At 53.7% G+C, this 17,486-nt stretch overlaps 1 protein-coding gene across 1 annotated transcript in view; it reads left to right on the top strand.

Annotated features, from left to right (window-relative positions):
* The window catches only part of GLP1R (glucagon like peptide 1 receptor), a 41,449-nt gene continuing 39,707 nt past the window's right edge, over positions 15,745-17,486 (top strand). The window contains exon 1 of the mRNA XM_018039225.1: positions 15,745-15,850. Coding sequence (XP_017894714.1) covers positions 15,773-15,850 — 78 coding nt within the window. The 5' untranslated portion in view covers positions 15,745-15,772. The remainder of the gene's footprint in view (positions 15,851-17,486) is intronic.

Here is a 17,486-nt window from a genome sequence, read left to right as displayed (position 1 = left end):
CTCCATCTCCTTTGATTTGAAAGCAAATGATGAACATGTTTCCTCTGGCTTCCTCTTTACGGTCTCCTCTGAGGAGCTTAACAACTTCAGCGAGAGTATATCTGACATCTGCATGCCGACAAACATCCCTGAAATGGAGGGAGATTTCCCAGTGCCTGGAGCAGTGAGAGAAGAGAGCTGGGGGTGTGTGATTCCTGTCCCTCCCTAGTGGCTGGGGAAGAGGGGGTCTCTGCCTGGAGGAGCCCCCTGGGGCTGAGTGGAGCCACCAGATAGACATTGAAAAGCCCGCAAAATACAGAACAACTGAAATCTGAAAGCATCTATTCTTCATGACTACTTTGCTCACAGCCTTAAATTTCTAAGATCCCTTGAAAGAGAGCTGTATTCGGTCTTAGAGAAAGATGACTTTTGTACCTTCAGCACCTGGATAAAAGTCCACTTCCATTGGTTCAGTCTTCTGGCATCCAGCTTTGATCGCAAAAAAGAACCATATTCTTTGAACACTCAAGTCTTGATTTACATATAGCCTTCTGAGATGAATAGAAACACTTTGGAGTCATGCTCAAGAAATGAAAATAATCTTTGTCTACCTTGAATGAATACCAGTTCCTCAGAAGCCACTGGTTTATAGCAGATTCTCCCAATCTGTTCCATTCCCCTCAAAAGGCGCAGGGAGGGCGGGGGACCCACATTGCTCCATCCCCCAGTGCGTGTGTAACCACCCACGTTGGGAGTGTGGGATGTGGCAGGCTGACAGGGTTACAGTTGCTTCTTTATAAACAGTTTTAATTGAACAGGTGTCATCAAGGAGCACGGAAATTCCTCTGCGCCTCGCACATGTGTCTCTCTGACAGCTCCCTGCCTTTCCCCCACAGAAGCCACCCCTCATTTTCACTCAGGCTGGGGCTGATTAATTAAAGCACCTCCTCTCCATTTCCAGGCAAAGTCCTCATTTGACCCTGTGCAGATATTCAATGCTTCCGCCTCTAATTTCCTGGCACTTTCACAACCTCTTCAAGATGGTGTTTATGAAAGGGGACTCTTTGCCCGTCTCCCAGCTGACAGATTCGTGGTATTTCTGTTACTGGGACCCCAGGCTCCCCAGACAGGTGATCGAGGACTTCAGCCCGTGTCTGGGGGGTAAGGACCCATCTGTCGTTTGCAGTTTCCGGGTATTCCTTTCTGATTATGTAAATCCTCTCCCTTTCTGTTGTGTCTCTTCTATTGTCCCTCGGTGAGAACCCGAATGCAAGGCTGCCAGACAAATAGAAAACAGTCCTAATAGTCCTTCTCCCTATCTCTCTCCCTTTGTCTCTCTCCAGACCTAGGCGTTTCTCTAGGCCAGATCAGAAGCTTTGCCTGTTATGTGTCATCCCCTCTCTTGGCGAAAGCAGTCACTTTTAGTGTTTTTCCACATTTATGGAATCTTTTTAGAGGATGGCCTTGCTCTTTCTGCCTACTCTGCTTTCTCCAGGAGCCCAGGCCAGTCCTTGGCTTCCAGCAGTCAACTGGCACACGCAAAGGGTTCCCTGGTGGGTCCCGGATCTGACAGCACCCTCAGGCCCCTCCTCTGTTCAGGGACCCTGTGGGACTGCTGGCCCAGGTGGTGAGCTGATGCATTTCCTCATCCGGCCTCGTCCTTGCCTCTCACGTGCCTGCTCTGCCTTCCAGGCTCCTTGGAGAGCTGGGCCTGGTGCCCTCAGGAAGAAGGTCACATTCACACTCATTTGCTCACATTATCTGCTCCAGGGGCCCCACCAGGGGAGAGCAGGTGGTCGCTTGAGGCAGGCAGGCCCCTGCCAGGTCACTGCTCTTGGGTCTGTCTCTTCCTCTCATCCTGGAGGAGACCCTGGTTGGGAAGGAGCTAGGGTATGGCCAAGGTCTTCTTCTGACATCCTCTAAGAGCCCCAGAAGGGCTCCAGAGCCAAGGGCAAGGTGGTACCCGTCTTCCATACCATTTGTCCCCAAAATGAATTACTCATGCATTTGCTCTCTTCTGGGGAAAAGTCTGGGCTCTTTAAGAGTAGTCTTGATCAGAGTCATCTTCACGTCCGTCATCTTCTTGGGAAACTCCAGCTTGACCAACACACAACATTAGATATCTGCCATGTCCAGCCACGAGGTCCCGCTGGTCTTCACTCCATTCTCGTCCGAGGGAGTTGGAGGATGTGTCTCCAGATCAATTTATGTATTAATTTGTCACTCGCTGCATAATATTTAGCACTGCGATAAAAAAACAAATAAGCCAATACTATGAGGAATTGATTTTCCCTTCCACATCTGTTCACAGACATAAATCTAAAGTTTTGCTATTTTAAAAGCCTTCCGTGCAAATATAATCTAAAATTGCTGGGCTTTGAGGTTGGGCTTTTCTGTCAAAAGATGTTTATGGACCTGCAGCCTAGAGCCTGGCTGCTAATCTTCTGCCTCCAGGCCCCAAAGGCATCGATTATCTCTTGAGGTCCTTCTCAACTCATTGCCAATTAATAGGGTGATTTTGAGCATCTTTTGTGCACAAGCTCCATGCTAACCTTCAGCTAAGATGCAAGAGGGACCCTGGCCTCAGGCATGTGCTGCAGCAAAGCACGCACAGTCTGCACTCAAACAGCCACGAAGCAAGGCAGAGAGTGATGACAGTGAAAGATCGGGCGTGGGAGTGCAGGAGAGAGACTCGACCTTTTCAAGTCAAGGGCTGGGCAAGGCCCTTGGAGGAAGTGGAATTTAAGCTGAGCCATGAAGGATCTATGGGATTTGACCAAAAGCAGTAGAGGAGAAGAGCATTTTAAGGGGAGGGCGCAGCGGGAGCAAAGGCCAGATGTGGATAAAGGCAGGCCGACAAGACGACCACCACGACAACAAACCCTGGTTGGCTGCAGCACAGGACACTTGAAGACAGCCGGGAGGGCCAGGAAAGGCCGAGAATATTGTGGGAATGACCATGGGGTTTCCTCCTGTCTGGGCTTAGCCGTTTCCAGCGCTCTCAACACGTGGATCCTCTCATTCTGAATGTCACAACAGTCCTGTGGGTAGGGATGATTATACAGTTGAGGAAACCGAGACTCAGAAAGTGGAGGAGATCTGCTTTAGGGGACAAAGGATAATAGCAGAAAAACCCAATACTTGGTGAGAGCCCAAGTCTTCCCACACCTGACCAGCCTTTCCCGCTAAACCGGGGAGTAGATGAGAGCCTGCAAGAGAACTTGCTCTTTAGTACCCGGCCGTACTTTCTGTCTGTGGAACTTCTGTTTGTTGGTTTGCTCTCGGGAATTTTCTTTGGTTTGGTTTGGTTTTAGGTTGGCTGTGTTGGGTCTTAATTATAGCACGTGGGATCTAGTTCCCTGACCAAGGATAGAACCTGGACCTCCTGTGTCAGGAGCGTGTTGTCTTAACCACTGGGCCACCAGAAAGGTCATTGCTTTGAGGTTTAATTCACTGATTTTTCTTGGTGTAAAAGCACCATTGGGTGGCGGGGGGTGGGGGGGTCACCTCTGGAGACTCTGGTGTGGGTCAGTGAGGTCAAGCTGCAGGTCTTGGATGTGATGTTGAAGTGACCTTGGCAAAGCTGGCAGAGACCTGCTATCAGCAGCAGCTTCCTGGGCACAGGGGCCAAGATGATGCCCAGGGCAGTGTTGTATCACCATGTGGGGCTTGCCGATCTTGTTCCCCCGGCAGTCCCAGCCCACCAGGATTATGAACAGCGTGGTCAAGATGAAGGCCCTGTGTGTACCTCTTGGGCCGCTTGACATCCAGACTGACATGACTGTTGCAGTCTCCAGTGGTTACAGTCACCTTGAACCTGGCCTGCTGGCCAGCCTAGGTCTGCTTTTGCCCCAGCATGGTTTTCAGATCCTTGTCCTTGATAGGATAGCCCCAAAAAACTGTCAATGATCTCGAACTCCTTGATGGGCGGGGCAGAGACCTGATCTTTGTGTCCTGGCTCTACACAACCTGTCTTGACGATGAGGACACCCTCCTTGTCCTTGATTTTCCTCCATGAGCTCAGGGACCTTGGCCCTGGTGTTGACCACAGCTGAGCCAGCCCAGGTGCTGCCAAATTCTCCACAGCCTCCTCTGCTGGAACCCTTGGGCCCTCCAGACTCTCCCACACCACCGGTGTCAGCTTTTGTTTTGGAGAAGTATTTGTGCCCTTTTCCATGGCAAAACTGTCATGCTTGGTATTAATTCTGTGAGCCTACCCCACCCCGAGGAGCTCCCCCTGAGAGCACTTGGGGGGTGGTGGGATGGGACATCTGAGCTGTTAAGTGCCAGGTAGGCTCATCAGCTTTGTTTGCCATCCCGTTTGGCAAATGAGCCAGAAACCAGGGCATCACTGAGTGCATGGAGGGTGAAAGCTTTCATAACAAGGAAGGAAGTGACTCTGGGTTGGTCTTGGGAGGGGAAAAATGAAATAGACCGGGTCCTCAGAAAAATGTCACCTGCTGGACAAAGCCACAAGTTCACTCGAGGCCAGGTCTAGAGGTCAGGCCGCAACAACAGAGACTCTGAGTTTCCTCCAGTCAGAGGCCGGTCTCAAATCCTAACATGTTATCATCACTAATTGAGACAGAACTGAGAGAAAGGACCAGAAACGCGAGCGGAAGTTTCTGGACTGTGATCTTGTGGACTGCAGGAGGCACCTACAGGGTCAGAGATTCTGCAGGCCTCGGTGGCTGCAATCGCTTCAAGCTGGACCCCAGGTGTGAGGTCCGAGGCAGCGGAGATGCTCACCAGATCCACACTCAGAGACTCAGGTATGATGGTGTGGGCGGCTGGGAGCTGGCCCAGACACGTCTGCATTTTCCCTTTTGTGTTTGTTTTCTGCTGTTTAGGAGAAGCAAGTGCGCGAGTATCACATCGCTTTCATCAGGGGAGATGATTTTGTCCAGCCTGAGTTTGTTAAAGAGTGTGCGATCAGGCAAGAGTCGGGCTATTGTTCATCCTCCCCTCCCTTGGGGGACTCTGCTAGGCTCTACACTGTCCTTGACTCAGCCCTGGAAGTAATCCTGGCTCCAGAAAGCCCATGACAGCTTCCCCATCCTGGCTCGGAGCCGTTCTTTTCAGAGAGAACTTCTGGGGCCTTCAAGTCCCTCCACAGAGCATCTCCTGCCCCAGCCTGTGAGGCCTGTGACTGGCTGTCTGAAGGGTGCTACCAGAGGGAAACAGCTAGGGAGAGTTTCTGATGAAGAAACTGTCACTGGTGGGCCGGTTAGCCTATCAGCCTGGGGACACCACTTAACTTAGACCTGGTTTACGGTTTCATTTCTCATTTTGGTCACAGTGGGCTCCTCAGCCTCGACGAGGTGCTGAAAGGCTGTGTACAATGAGAAGGCCAGTGTGGTGCTTCCTTTCAGTTGATTTCCAAACATGAGATTTGGCAGGTTTCCTCTTTTCTTGCACAGCGTTAATTCATTGAGGGGGCATTGTGGGCACTTGTCATAACCACCCCCTCCTCACCCCCCAGAGAGCAGGGAGACAGGTGGGAATAGCCTGGGGTGAAAGATAGGAGCCAGGGACTTCCCTGGTGGTCCAGTGGCTAAGACTCCACGGTCCCAATGCAGGGGGTCCCAGTTGGACCCCTGGTCAGGGAACTAGATCCCACACGCCACATCTAATGATCCCACATGCTGCAATGAGGACTGACGATCCCTCATGTCACAACCAAGACAAATAAACAAATAAAAATATAAAGACAGGAGCCATATGAATAAGGACAAATGGGAGCCCTGGCCACACGATCCCAAATGTCCTCTGCGATGCTGCTATCCACTGACCAAGGTGGGGAGGAGACTGACCTAGAGGGAGGGGTCTCACTCACCTACTCGCAGGTACAAAGGGGGGACCTCCAGGAGGCCCCCCTGGCCTGACCAGCACTGCTCCCAGGGACACCCACCAGCAGTGTCTCTAGGGGTAGGTCAGCTGCAGTGACAGCTCCCCAGTCTCAGTGACTTAACGTGATACACCCCAGGGCAGGTCAGCAGGAAACTCTGCCCCAGGCAGTTATCCAAGGACCCAGGCTCCTTCTGTCTGGTGGGCCTTGGAGTTCTCCACTGGATCATCTGTGTCCAGCTGGTTGATGGAGGCGGAGAAGGTATGGAGGAGGAGAAGGTGTGGAGAATCATGTGGGAGGTTTTCTGGGCCTATACCACTTTCCTCCACGATCCACTGGCCACATGGAACATCAAGGGAGACTGGGAAATATGGTGGTCTCAACAACTAACAGGATGAATTGTATTCTCCCACAAAACATATCTTGAAGTCCCAACTCTTAATACCTTAGAATGCGACCTTTGTTTGGAAACGGGGTCTTTAGAGAGGTAATCAAGTTAAAATGAGGTCATTAGGGTGGACCCTAATCCAATATGGAGAACCCACTCCAGTATTCTTGCCTGAGGGAATCCCATGGACAAAGGAGTCTGGTGGGCTACAGTCTTCTGCTGCTGCTGCTAAATCACTTCAGTCGTGTCCGACTCTGTGCGACCCCATAGATGGCAGCCCACCAGGCTCCCGTCCCTGGGATTCTCCAGGCAAGAACACTGGAGTGGGTCGCCATTTCCTTCTCCAATGCATGAAAGTGAAAAGTCAAAGTGAAGTCGCTCAGTCGTGTGCGACCCTCAGTGACCCCATGGACTGCAGCCTACCAGGCTCCTCCATTCATGGGATTTTCCAGGCAAGAGTACTGGAGTGGGGTGCCATTGCCTTCTCCGGGGCTACAGTCTATGGGGTCCCAAAGACTCCCACACTATTGAAGTGACTTAACAGGCACACACAATCCAATGATTGGTGTCCTTGTACAAAAGGGAAGTTTGGAGACGGGTTCAGTTCAGTTTAGTTGCTCAGTTGTGTCCAACTCTTTGCGACCCCATGGACTGCAGCACACCAGGCTTCCCTGTCTATCACCAACTCCCGGAGCTTACTCAAACTCATGTCCATTGAGCCAGTGATGCCATCCAACCATCTCATCCTCTGTCATCCATCCCCTTCTCCCACCTTCAATCTTTCCCAGCATTGGGGTCTTTTCAAATGAGTCAGTTCTTCGCATCAAGTGGCTAAAGTATTGGAGTTTCAGCTTCAGCAGCAGTCCTTCCAATGAATATTCAGGACCGATTTCCTTTAGGATTGACTGGTTGGATCTTATTGCTGTCTAAGGGACCCTCAAGAGTCTTCTCCACAGTTCAAAAGCATCAATTTTTTCAGCGCTCAGCTTTCTTTATAGTCCAACTCTCATATCCATACGTGACTGCTGGAAAAACCATGGCTTTGACTAGATGGACCTTTGTTGGCAAAGTAATATCTCTGCTTTTTAATAAACTGTCTAGGTTGGTCATAAACTTTTCTTCCAAGGAGTAAGTGTCTTTTAATTTCATGGCTGCAGTCACCATCTGCAGTGGTTTTGGAGCCCCCCAAAATAAAGTCTGTCACTGTTTCCATTGTTTCCCCATCTATTTGCCATGAAGTGATGGGACCAGATGCCATAGTCTTAGTTTTCTGAATGTTGAGTTTTACACTAACTTTTTCACTCTCCTCTTTCACTTTCATCAAGAGGCTCTTTAGTTCTTCTTCTCTTTCTACCATAAGGGTGGTGTCATCTGCCTATCGGAGGTTACTGATATTTCTCCCGGCAATCTTGATTCCAGCTTGTGCTTCATCCAGTCCAGCATTTCTCATGATGTACTCTGCATAGAAGTCAAATAAGCAGGTAGATGTACACAGAAGGAAGAACATGTGAAGACACAGGGAGAATGCCATTTATGAACCAAGGGTGCCTGAAGCTATAGAAGCTGGGAGAGAGGCCTGGACTAGATTCACCCTCTGAACTCTCAGGAGGACCCAACCCTGATACCTTGATTTCTGACCTCACGCCTCCAGAACTGTGAGACAACACATCCTTTTCTGTAAGCCACCAGTTGTGGTGCTTTATTATAGCAACCACAGGAAACAAACACACGGCAGGTCTGGGGAGCTCTCCGCCAGCACTGCTGCACCACCTTCTCGTTAAAGGGAAGAGGGCAGACGGCTCTTAGGGCAACGCCTGCCCCTCACAGGTCCTGCTCTCGCCAAGCCCCTCTCCGCACGATGACTCTCTCCCCGCCCGCACCCTTGTTTTCTCTCACCTTCTCCCCGCTGCTGACACTATAACCCCTTCCCTGCTGGGGAGATGGAGGGATCCCAGTCATTTCTAGCCGGAATCCCCAGGTGAAGAAGAGAGAGGAATGTTGCTGTTCTCACCTCATTTTTCTCTTCCTTGCTCCACAGATGCACAAACGCTGCCAACCTTGCTAAGTGAGCTCAAACAAATCCCCTGACTCCTGGGGACTCAGTTTCCCCCCATGTAAAGTGGGAGTGATGGCACTGACTTCTCTCTCAACGAGGAGTCAGTTAGGAAATCGATACTGTGACACGTGGTGCTGCCTCTGCCCAAGAGAGCGATAATCACTGTAGCTCAAGAGGCTATAAATCCTGCCAGCTGACTGCCTGGTGCTTGAACAGGACCCAGTACTTGGGAAGCTCGGCTGGACTGCAGGATGGGGGCGGCTACAGGGGGACTGTGCAGGGGACAGAGCCTCTCGTGTCCAGCCAGCCTCCTCCCGCCCCTAGACCTGGGGGTGCCTGTAGCCATCTGGACTGGGACGGGATGGACTGAGCTGGAGCTCTGGGCATTGGCACAGCTGGGAAGATGGAGGGCCCACGGGGAACAGTGGCGGCAGTAATGCTTCTAATTACTGAAGACTTACGAGTGCCAGGTTCTAGACAAGGGCAGTTATGATGTGTTTGTGCACATCATAACACATCATGCCAGCTGTGACGGTGTTTGTGCAGTCAGTGCGAGTGGTCCAGGTGGGCTGCATCCAGGCTCTCTTGACCCATCTTGGGCTAGTCACTCCACTGTTTTGCACTTGGGAGTCCTCCCATGTAAAACAGGGATAGAAATGATCACACTTCACAAGGCAGGGTTGCTCCCAGAAGCTCTTTGTCAGGGAGACAGAGGGCAGGGTCTCGAGAAGAGAAGCCGGAAGTAAAGGGGTGGAGCCCTGGCCTGGTGCGCATTCCCTCCCCCACACCGCATGGCACACTCCTTCACCCTGGGAGCCGCAGGCAGGCACATTCCCCTGACTCCTGGCAGAAGACAGATTCCTGGGCCCACTCCTGTGGTCTCTGCCTCCTCCTAGCAGCAAATCTTCAGACTCTCCTGGAGACGAGTAGGGCGAGGGCAACAGTAAGCATTAACTGGATAACACTCACACGGCTCCTAGAACACTGCCCCGCTCAAGGCAAAGGCTCTGTAAATATTGGTCTTTATTATTATCCCCATGTTACAGACTGTGAGAGCAAGGCTCAGAGATGTTCGGTGAGTGAGGAGCTGGATTTCAACCCTGGACTTACAGAGCCTAAGATCTGTGTGTAGGCGTGTATGTGTGTATGTCTGTGTGTGTGCGCTGAGTGTGCACATGTATTTACTCTAGCTTGCGTGTTGGTCCTTTCCTCATCCGGTCTGCCAGAACAGGGCTATGGTCTTGAGCTTTGGAAAATAAACAAGCTTCTTAGGAACTTGGAGTTCGGAAGGAACCTGGCTGTATGGACAAGAGACACTTGTCCTCCTTCGCAGTGCTTTTTTCTCTCCCCACCCCACCCCCATTTTGCCCTCTGCTTCCCCCTCCCTCCTTACCTTCCCTCAAGAGAAAGACTCAGTTCTGCCCACTGGCCAGGTCTCCCACTGAGAGGGTTCCCCTCAATAAGGGACAGAGGGGTGGGGGCCTGCCCTGGGCTCTGTCCCCTTAGGTTGAGGGCCTTACAGTATCTTTTCCTCAGCTGCCCAGATCAGTTGCTCCCGTTCCCATTTCTGAAGATGATCTGAAAACCAAGGTCTCTTAGTGGAAGCCTCACTTTGGGCCACAGGAGCAGACTTTGGTGTGGGGGTAAAGAGCTGGATCCAGAGCTCTGGGCTGGGGAGGCAGGAGCCACAGGAGAGATGCTCCCAGGACTGGCTGGCAGAGCTGGAGCCTGTCTCCTCTCCTTTACCAGCCTTGGGGGTGGGTGGACCCAGGATCAATGCCCATGTTGTTCTCTGAGCAGCTCACTTGTCATCCCTGAGCCTCAGTCTCCTCGTCCATAAATCGGGTGTAATAGTACTCGCTCATCAGACTTGAGGCAATCAAAGCACAATAAGTGTTCAGCAGCACCTGATCTGGAGTGGGGCCTCAACACCAGGCAGCTGTTGTTTCTGTTCATGATTAGCCTTAGTCTGTGCTGTCTTGCACTTAGTTGCTCAGTCCCGTCTGATTCTTTGCAACCCCCAAGGACCGTAGCCCACCAGGCTTCTCTGTCCATGGGGATTCTCCAGGCAAGAATACTGGAGTGGGTTCCCTTGCCCTCCTCCAGGGGGTCGTCCCGACCCAGGGATCAAACCCAGGTCTCCTGCATTGCAGGCGGATTCTGTCCCATCTGAGCCGCCAGAGAAGCCCTAGTGTTTGCCTAGGGAGCAGTATTCCATCCCTTCAAGTCCCTGTTCCTGGGGAGCGCTTCCTGCCTTATGTTCTAGTGGGGCTTGTTTTAGTCCATTTGAGCTGTGTCATAAACACAGCCATAGACGAAGTGTCATAGACACCGTGGCTTATAAACAACAAATGACTGGAGGCTAGAAGTCCAGGATCATGGCATTTGTGGATTTGGTCTCTGGAGAGCCTGCTTCCTGGTTTCATAGATGACCATTTTCACCGCCCTCACACGGTGGAAGGGGGAGGGGGTCCTCTGGGGTCATGCCATGTATGACAGCTCTGCTATGATGACCCAACCACCCCACAAAGGCCCCACTTCTAAATACCATCACGTACGGGGTTAGGATTTCAATTGTGAACCTGTGGGAACACAGACATTCAGACCACAGCAGAGTCTGAGCTGGAGTGTCCTGATAATAGTGAGGGGCGGGAGAAGTGGGCTGTCAAACCATGCCCTCCAGTACATCATCTGTCCTCTCTTCCAGCACATCCGTCTTAAGATATGTTTTCCAGGACCTACTATGTACTGGACACTTGAACTGACTTGCTCCAATTGCAACAAGCATTATTGTGTGCCTACGCTGTACCCGGGGCTGTGCTGATGCAGGACATGCAGAGATGAAAATGGGAACATCACGCCCCTCAAGGAGCCCACAAACTGAAGGAAAGTCAGAATAAGGGCATGACAGAGCACGGTAAGCGCTTCAATACATTTAATGCGTTATTTTACTGTATTTTTTTAAATATTCATTTTATATATATCTGGCTGTACCAGGTCTTATTTGCAGCATGCGAGATTTTAGTTGCAATAGGCAAACTCTTAGTTGTGGCATATGGGAGCTAGTTTCCTGACTGGAGATCAAACCCAGGCCTCCTGCATTGGGAGGGCGGAGTCTTAGCCTCTGAGCCACCAGGGAAGTCCCATCATGTGTTACGTCAAACCAGAGTCACTGAGCACCTAGAATGCCGAAGCACTGTGCTGGGTGCCGTGGCTGTCGAGGTGAGTGAAACAATACCCCTGCCCTCCAGGGGCTCAGAGACCACGGGGAAACTGAGAAATCAACCAGCAACAGTAAAGAAGGTTCCCACATGCTCAGAGGGCCTCCGTAAACACAGGGACTGGGGCCCTGAGGAACTGAGGAGATGATGGAAAGCTTCATGGTGGGGGCTCATCCTTTATGAGGCTCTAAGGGCCAGCAGAAGTTGGGGGATCCTGGAGGACAACCATGTTTAGGGGAGCCTTCCAAGGTTCCTGCTGCCAGTGAGAGCACCTATGCTGTCTCGAGGCAGTGTTGAGGGGCAGAGCGGAGGGGAGGTCTCCCAGAGAGACTGCCTGAGCTGGGTCCTGAAGCAGGAGTAGGAGCTCAGGCAGGCAAGGTGGGGGAGGACTCTTCAGACAGAGGGGACTGCTTTTCGAAAGCACAGAGGTCCAGCTTGGAGGTGAGCTGGGGCAATCCAGGCAGCTTTCTTAGATGCTAACAAGTTTGGAGGACTTGGTCCTGTGTGATGGGGAACCAATGGATGGGGTCAGGGACGAGATCAGGTAAGGGTATGAGAAAGCTCACCCTCTAGAGGACTAGGTAAGAAGGGATGGAGAGAGTTAAGTTGCTTAAAAAAAAAAATTGAGGGGTTAATCAGACTGTGGACCTACTCTAATATTTACTTACAAGGTAAGGAGACCAACTGTCCCCATGTTCAATACAGAGCCTTCTAGAATCTGCAAGGAAGCACTAGAGCACAGCACACAGTATCACCTGTCATACCCAGAGACAGTTCCTGGAGGGGAGGGAGGGGTCTGCCAACGCTGAGCACTCAAACCCAGCACTCAAATCCAGCATGCTGGCCCTCCCGGAGTCTCAGTCTAATGAGGAGACAGAATCCAGGATGGTGTTAATACATGCTGAGACCAGAGGCAGCATCAGAATCAGAGCAGACTCAGAGGTTCTGGACCCCCGCGTGTTCAAAGGAGAGGAGAGTCATCTTCCACCCAAATACCTCTGGGCTCAGGGGGCCGGTCCCCACCTCTGGCTTCTCTTATCTGCCCCCTGTCTTCAGCCAGGCTTGCCCAGCAAGAATTTAAAAAATTTTAAAGTAAAGATTTGTACTCCAGTATTCTTGCCCAGAGAATCCCATGGATAGAGGGGCCTTGCAGGCTACAGTCCATACCCACACACAGGTGGGTTGCTCAGTCATTCAGTTGTGTCCCATTCTTTTTGATGCTATGGACTGTAGCCTGCCAGGCTTCTCTGTCCTTGGGATTCTCCAGGCAAGAATACTGGAGTGGTTTACCATTCCCTCCTCCAGAGGATCTTCCCAACCCAGGGATTGAACCCGGGTCTCCTGCATTGCAGGCAGATTCTTTACCGACCGAGCCACCAGGGAAGCCCCCCAACTAGTTTATTTTTCTTTAGGAGGTGCCCTCAGGAAGCACTAGTACCCTGCTGGTGGAAGGCGAGACAGACCAGGAAGTGAGTGTTTGAGCACCTGAGTAACCATCTGGGTAGCTGCGGCTCCATCGCACTGGGACCTCTGGGAGACTGCAGTACACCTCTGAATTGTTGAATCCAAGGGGTGAGACACTGAGGCATTCATCCCTCCACTGCTGCCCATCCATGCTTGGGTTCCTAAGGGTGCCTACCCTGCACTGACTGAACACAAAGCTCTCCTCCCAGCCAGAGAAAATCCAACCCTCCCTCTCCCCCAACCCCCTACCCCATCCTAGCAGAGAGAAAATGGTCTTTCAGGTACTGAGGGCAGGACTTCAACAGCATCTGCTTATCTCAGGGGTGCTGATGACCATTGCAACTGTAATATAAATGGCTCCAATAATTACTTTCTTAATGTCTCCCTCCTGCACTGGAATATAATCCATCTGAGGGTGCAGACTGCATCACCCCTTAATGCCCAGGACCTAGTTCAGTGTGTGGCCTAGGCAGATGTCCAGCTGATACTTACTGAGTGTAATTTAGAGGTTGATAAATTCATGGTAAAGGCTCAGTTCTGCCTGGGTGTTTTCTCTGGCCCTTTTCCTCTCCCCTCTTCTCTGTCCCCAACCCCCAGCCCTGATATAGCAGAGTCTCCAAGTTATGTGCCTATCTATCTAGCCTTCTTCTCAAGTAATAAAAACCGTGATATTTAACCTTGCCAGTGACAGTTTGGAAAAAGGGCCTCCTTCAATGCTAAGTGCGCCTCTGTGTCTGAGTGCTCACCGTGGCGTGTGGAACTGATGATTGCCTCTTTCAGGCTGGGTCCTCACTGGTGGAGGTGCACCCATCTTTCCTTACCGCCTTCCTGCTGGCTGGAATTTGAATACCATGGCTGGAGCAGGAGCAGCCACCTTGGATTATTAGGTAGAAGCCCTGAACCATGAGAATGGTGGAAATGGAAAGAGCTGGACACCCTGATGGTCAGGGAGCCTTTGCCCCAGCCCTGGGCGGAACCTCTGACCTTGCATTACATTACAGAGTCCTTGGTTATGCCACTGTTATTCGGGGTTTTCTGTCCCTTGCAGCTAATCCTAAGTGGCACATAAGGTGATTGTTAAATTGACTTCTTGGTAGTGGGTGCATAGTTGCTCGGTTGTTTCTCACTCTTTTGTAACCCCATGGACTGTAGCCCACCAGGATCCTCTGTCCAAGGGATTCTCCAGGCAAGAACACTGGAGTGGATTGCCATTTCCTCCTCCAGGGGATCTTCCTGACCCGGGGATCAAACCCACATCCCCTATATCTCCTGCACTGCCAGGCAAATTCTTTACCACTGCATCACCTGGGCAAGAGGGAATAAATGACTCTCAGGTAGTGGAGGCAGAACTTGCTGAATGGGAGCCCCTGGTTCCTCCCACTGGAGGCCTCCTCCCAGCTCTTCCTCTTCCCTTCTCCCAGCATCTCACCTCTCTCTGGGATTTAAGATGTTCTGTTCTCTCCCTGAGAAGCAGCTGTTCCAACAGACTCCCTTTCCCTTTGGAATGGTCCAGACATGCTCCATGTAGCTCCAGGCTAATACTGCTGCCACTCCACTTCAAAGTTCTTTTGGTGGTGGTGGTGGTGGTGTGGGGGGTGGGGGGGGAGGACGATTGTTTTTCAGTCGCTAAGTTGTGTCCCGAATCTTCAGCCCCATGGACTGCAGCACGCCAGGCTTCCCTGTCCATCACCAACTCCCGGAGCTTGCTCAAACTCATGTCCATGGAGTCGGTGATGCCATCCAACCATCTCGTCCTCTGTCATCCCCTTCTCCTCCCGCCTTCAGTCTCTCCCAGCCTTGGGGTCTTTTCCAATGAGTCAGTTCTTCGAATCAGGTGGCCAGCGTACTGAAGTTTCAGCATCAGCATCAGTCCTTCCAATGAATATTCGGGGTTGATTTCCTTTAGGATTGACTGCGGGAAGGCGGGTACAATTCCCTCTTCCCACTGGGTCTCCTCACTGTCTTTAGGGAACAGGAAAGTCAGCGCTTTCTTGGCACTGTCTCCCACAGCCTGGCTGAGGGTGAGTCTGGGCCCCACCAGCCCCTGCTCCCAGGTCTGCACTGCGCTGGGGTGTGGGGATATAACGGCAGGTAAAATAGAGAGTGGCACCAAGCAGCGAGAGGAAGACGCAGGAGGGCAGAGGACAGCCTTGGGCACACGTTATCACGTGGGCCCAGGGGTTATAAGAGCCCAGGGACTCAGAGCAGGGCTACGCTGCGGGAGGCGGGTGGTGAGCCTGTAGACCCTCCCCACGCGCAGGGCTCCATAGATCGTTTGTCATTGTCCCTTCAACCTTGGTTGTCCCAGGGCCGCCTTCGGGACAGAACTCGAGGAGGAGAGGACGTGGGGACGGGGTAACCCCTCCGGGTGGATCTATCTTCCTAGCCACTCACAGCTCTTGGGGTTACACTTTCCGGAAGGGGTCTGACGGAAGGTGTGACCTTGGCCAAGTCCTGTGCGCGTCTCCGGCCCCAGTTCCCTTTGGGATACCCTGGACAGCTTGGGGGCGGTTTGGCTTTCCTTAGCAGAGGGATCCGGAAGGTGGTCCGGGTGCGGGATGAGGACGGCCAGGCTCCTGCGCGCCCCGAACCCGAGCGCACCGGCCCGGAGCGCAGTGCCCGGGACCTCCCGCCGGAGAAGGACCGGCCGGGGGGCCTCGGCGGCCCGGGTTGGAAAGCCAGGACCCGCCCGGCCCCTCCTGCGGGCGGGGCGGCCCCGCGCCGGCTCCTCCCCCGCGGCCGCCCGCGCGGCCGGGGCTCCGTGGCGCGCGCCGTGCCGCAGGTGGCAGCGATGGCCCAGTGCTGAGCGCCCCGCCATGGCCGGCGCCCCGGGGCCGCTCCGCCTGGCGCTGCTGCTGCTCGGGGCGGTGGGCAGGGCCGGCCCCCGCCCCCAGGTGAGACCCGCGGGCCCCGGGGCGGGGTTGGCGGCGGTGCGGGCTGCGGCGGGCCAGGCGTCCCGGACTTGAGCGAAACTCCGCGGGCGGCGGGAACCCAAGCCTCGGGAGAGCGGGGCCTAGGACAGTGGAGTGCCCCGGGCTGGGTGGCCGAGGTGGGGACCCGGACGGCGGACGGCTCCCCCAGCCCCGGCCAGGCGCCCGTCTTCCTGGCCGCCGGGGCTCCTTGGCCGGGCTACCGGCTGTCCCGCGGCCGCCCTGCGCTGACTTCTGCGCCCGGCATCTCCCCGGACCACTTTCCCAACTCCGTCTCCCCCAGACCCGTACCAGTGGCTCGGCTGCAGCCCGAGCTGCCCTCTCCCACTCTGCCCCAGACCCCTTCCCGCAGTGTCTGCGCCCCAACCCGCCACCGCTCGCTATGGGAGACCCTCCGGGAAGGCAGAGAGGCCAGGGTGTGGACCCCCAGCTCCACTCTCCTCCCCCGGCACAGCCTTTGACTCACAGCCCCAGGGACCCTGCGGTGGCAGCTTCCTGTCCTTCCTCCTGACCTCCCAGAGGGAACCTGAGAGCCACATCGGCTCCCCAGCCCCAAGGCAAACACAGAAAAGGCTCCCTGTTCCTCTGGAAGCAGGCAGCACCCTCCACACATACACACACTCATCTGACACCCCCAGCTTGACCTCCTTGGTGGTCAACAAGCACCAGAGCTCATACTGGGACACTCAGAGACACCTTGGCCTCCCCACGCCCTTGGAGACCTGACCCCGGGGGACCCCTACAGCCCCTCTCTGCCTTTGCTGCCTCCAGGCTCCTGGGCTGGGGGCTGTGTCAGCCTGCCTTAGGAGAGGGGAGTTGTCCAGAGATGCTGTGAGATGCTTGAACAGAGAGGAGGTGCAGGCTTGGGTGGCCTGTCCTGTGCCGGGGGGCTGTGTTTTCCTGTGACCTCCCACTCCTACCCCTAGACCTGAAGCTTTGGGGAGGGGTCCTGTACAGGCCTTGAAATTTGTCCCAGGTGGGAGGCAGGAGTAGGGGCTTGGGTGAGGGCCGACTCCATCCCTGGTTGAGAATCCAGATGTGGACAGATGCGTCTCCCAGCTAAGGTGCCAGCCCTTCCTCAGCCCCCGTGTTTTTCCCAGACTCATTCCCCTCCCTCTTCCTGTCTGCCAGCCCAACTCCTGCCCTTGCCGCACAATGGCTTCCCTGGTATGCCTGGGATCTCTCCAGAGCCAGGACTGCAGACTGCTCTGGCTCACCTTTACCTCCTTCCCCTCCTCCCTCCTCCCCCTCCTCTCTCCTCCCCCTCCCCCTCCTCCTCCTCAGGCTGGGACAGGGTTGGGGTGGAAGGCTCTGGTGCCTGGTCCCATCCTGCTCCAGGCCAAGTTTGCAGATTAAGCAAAAAAAGAGAGGTTGTGGAGGCCACCTGTCTTCTCCCCAAAGTTCCTTTGCCCAGAGGAGTGGGGCTTCTTGAACCCCCTCTCTTCTGATCCCCTCTCTTCTGATCCCCTGAGAGTAAAAGCCTAATATCCTAGGGCCATATCTCTAGTCCTGGGGACACAGAGAAGGGCAGGGTGAGCCAGGCTCCGAGCAGAGAAGGGGAGTTTCGCGAGGTGCCCCTGCTTTGAGCATTCCTGGCCCG

Source organism: Capra hircus, chromosome 23, assembly GCF_001704415.2.
Source record: "Capra hircus breed San Clemente chromosome 23, ASM170441v1, whole genome shotgun sequence".
Taxonomy (NCBI): domain Eukaryota; kingdom Metazoa; phylum Chordata; class Mammalia; order Artiodactyla; family Bovidae; genus Capra; species Capra hircus.
This window is presented reverse-complemented; position numbering and strand designations above follow the sequence as displayed.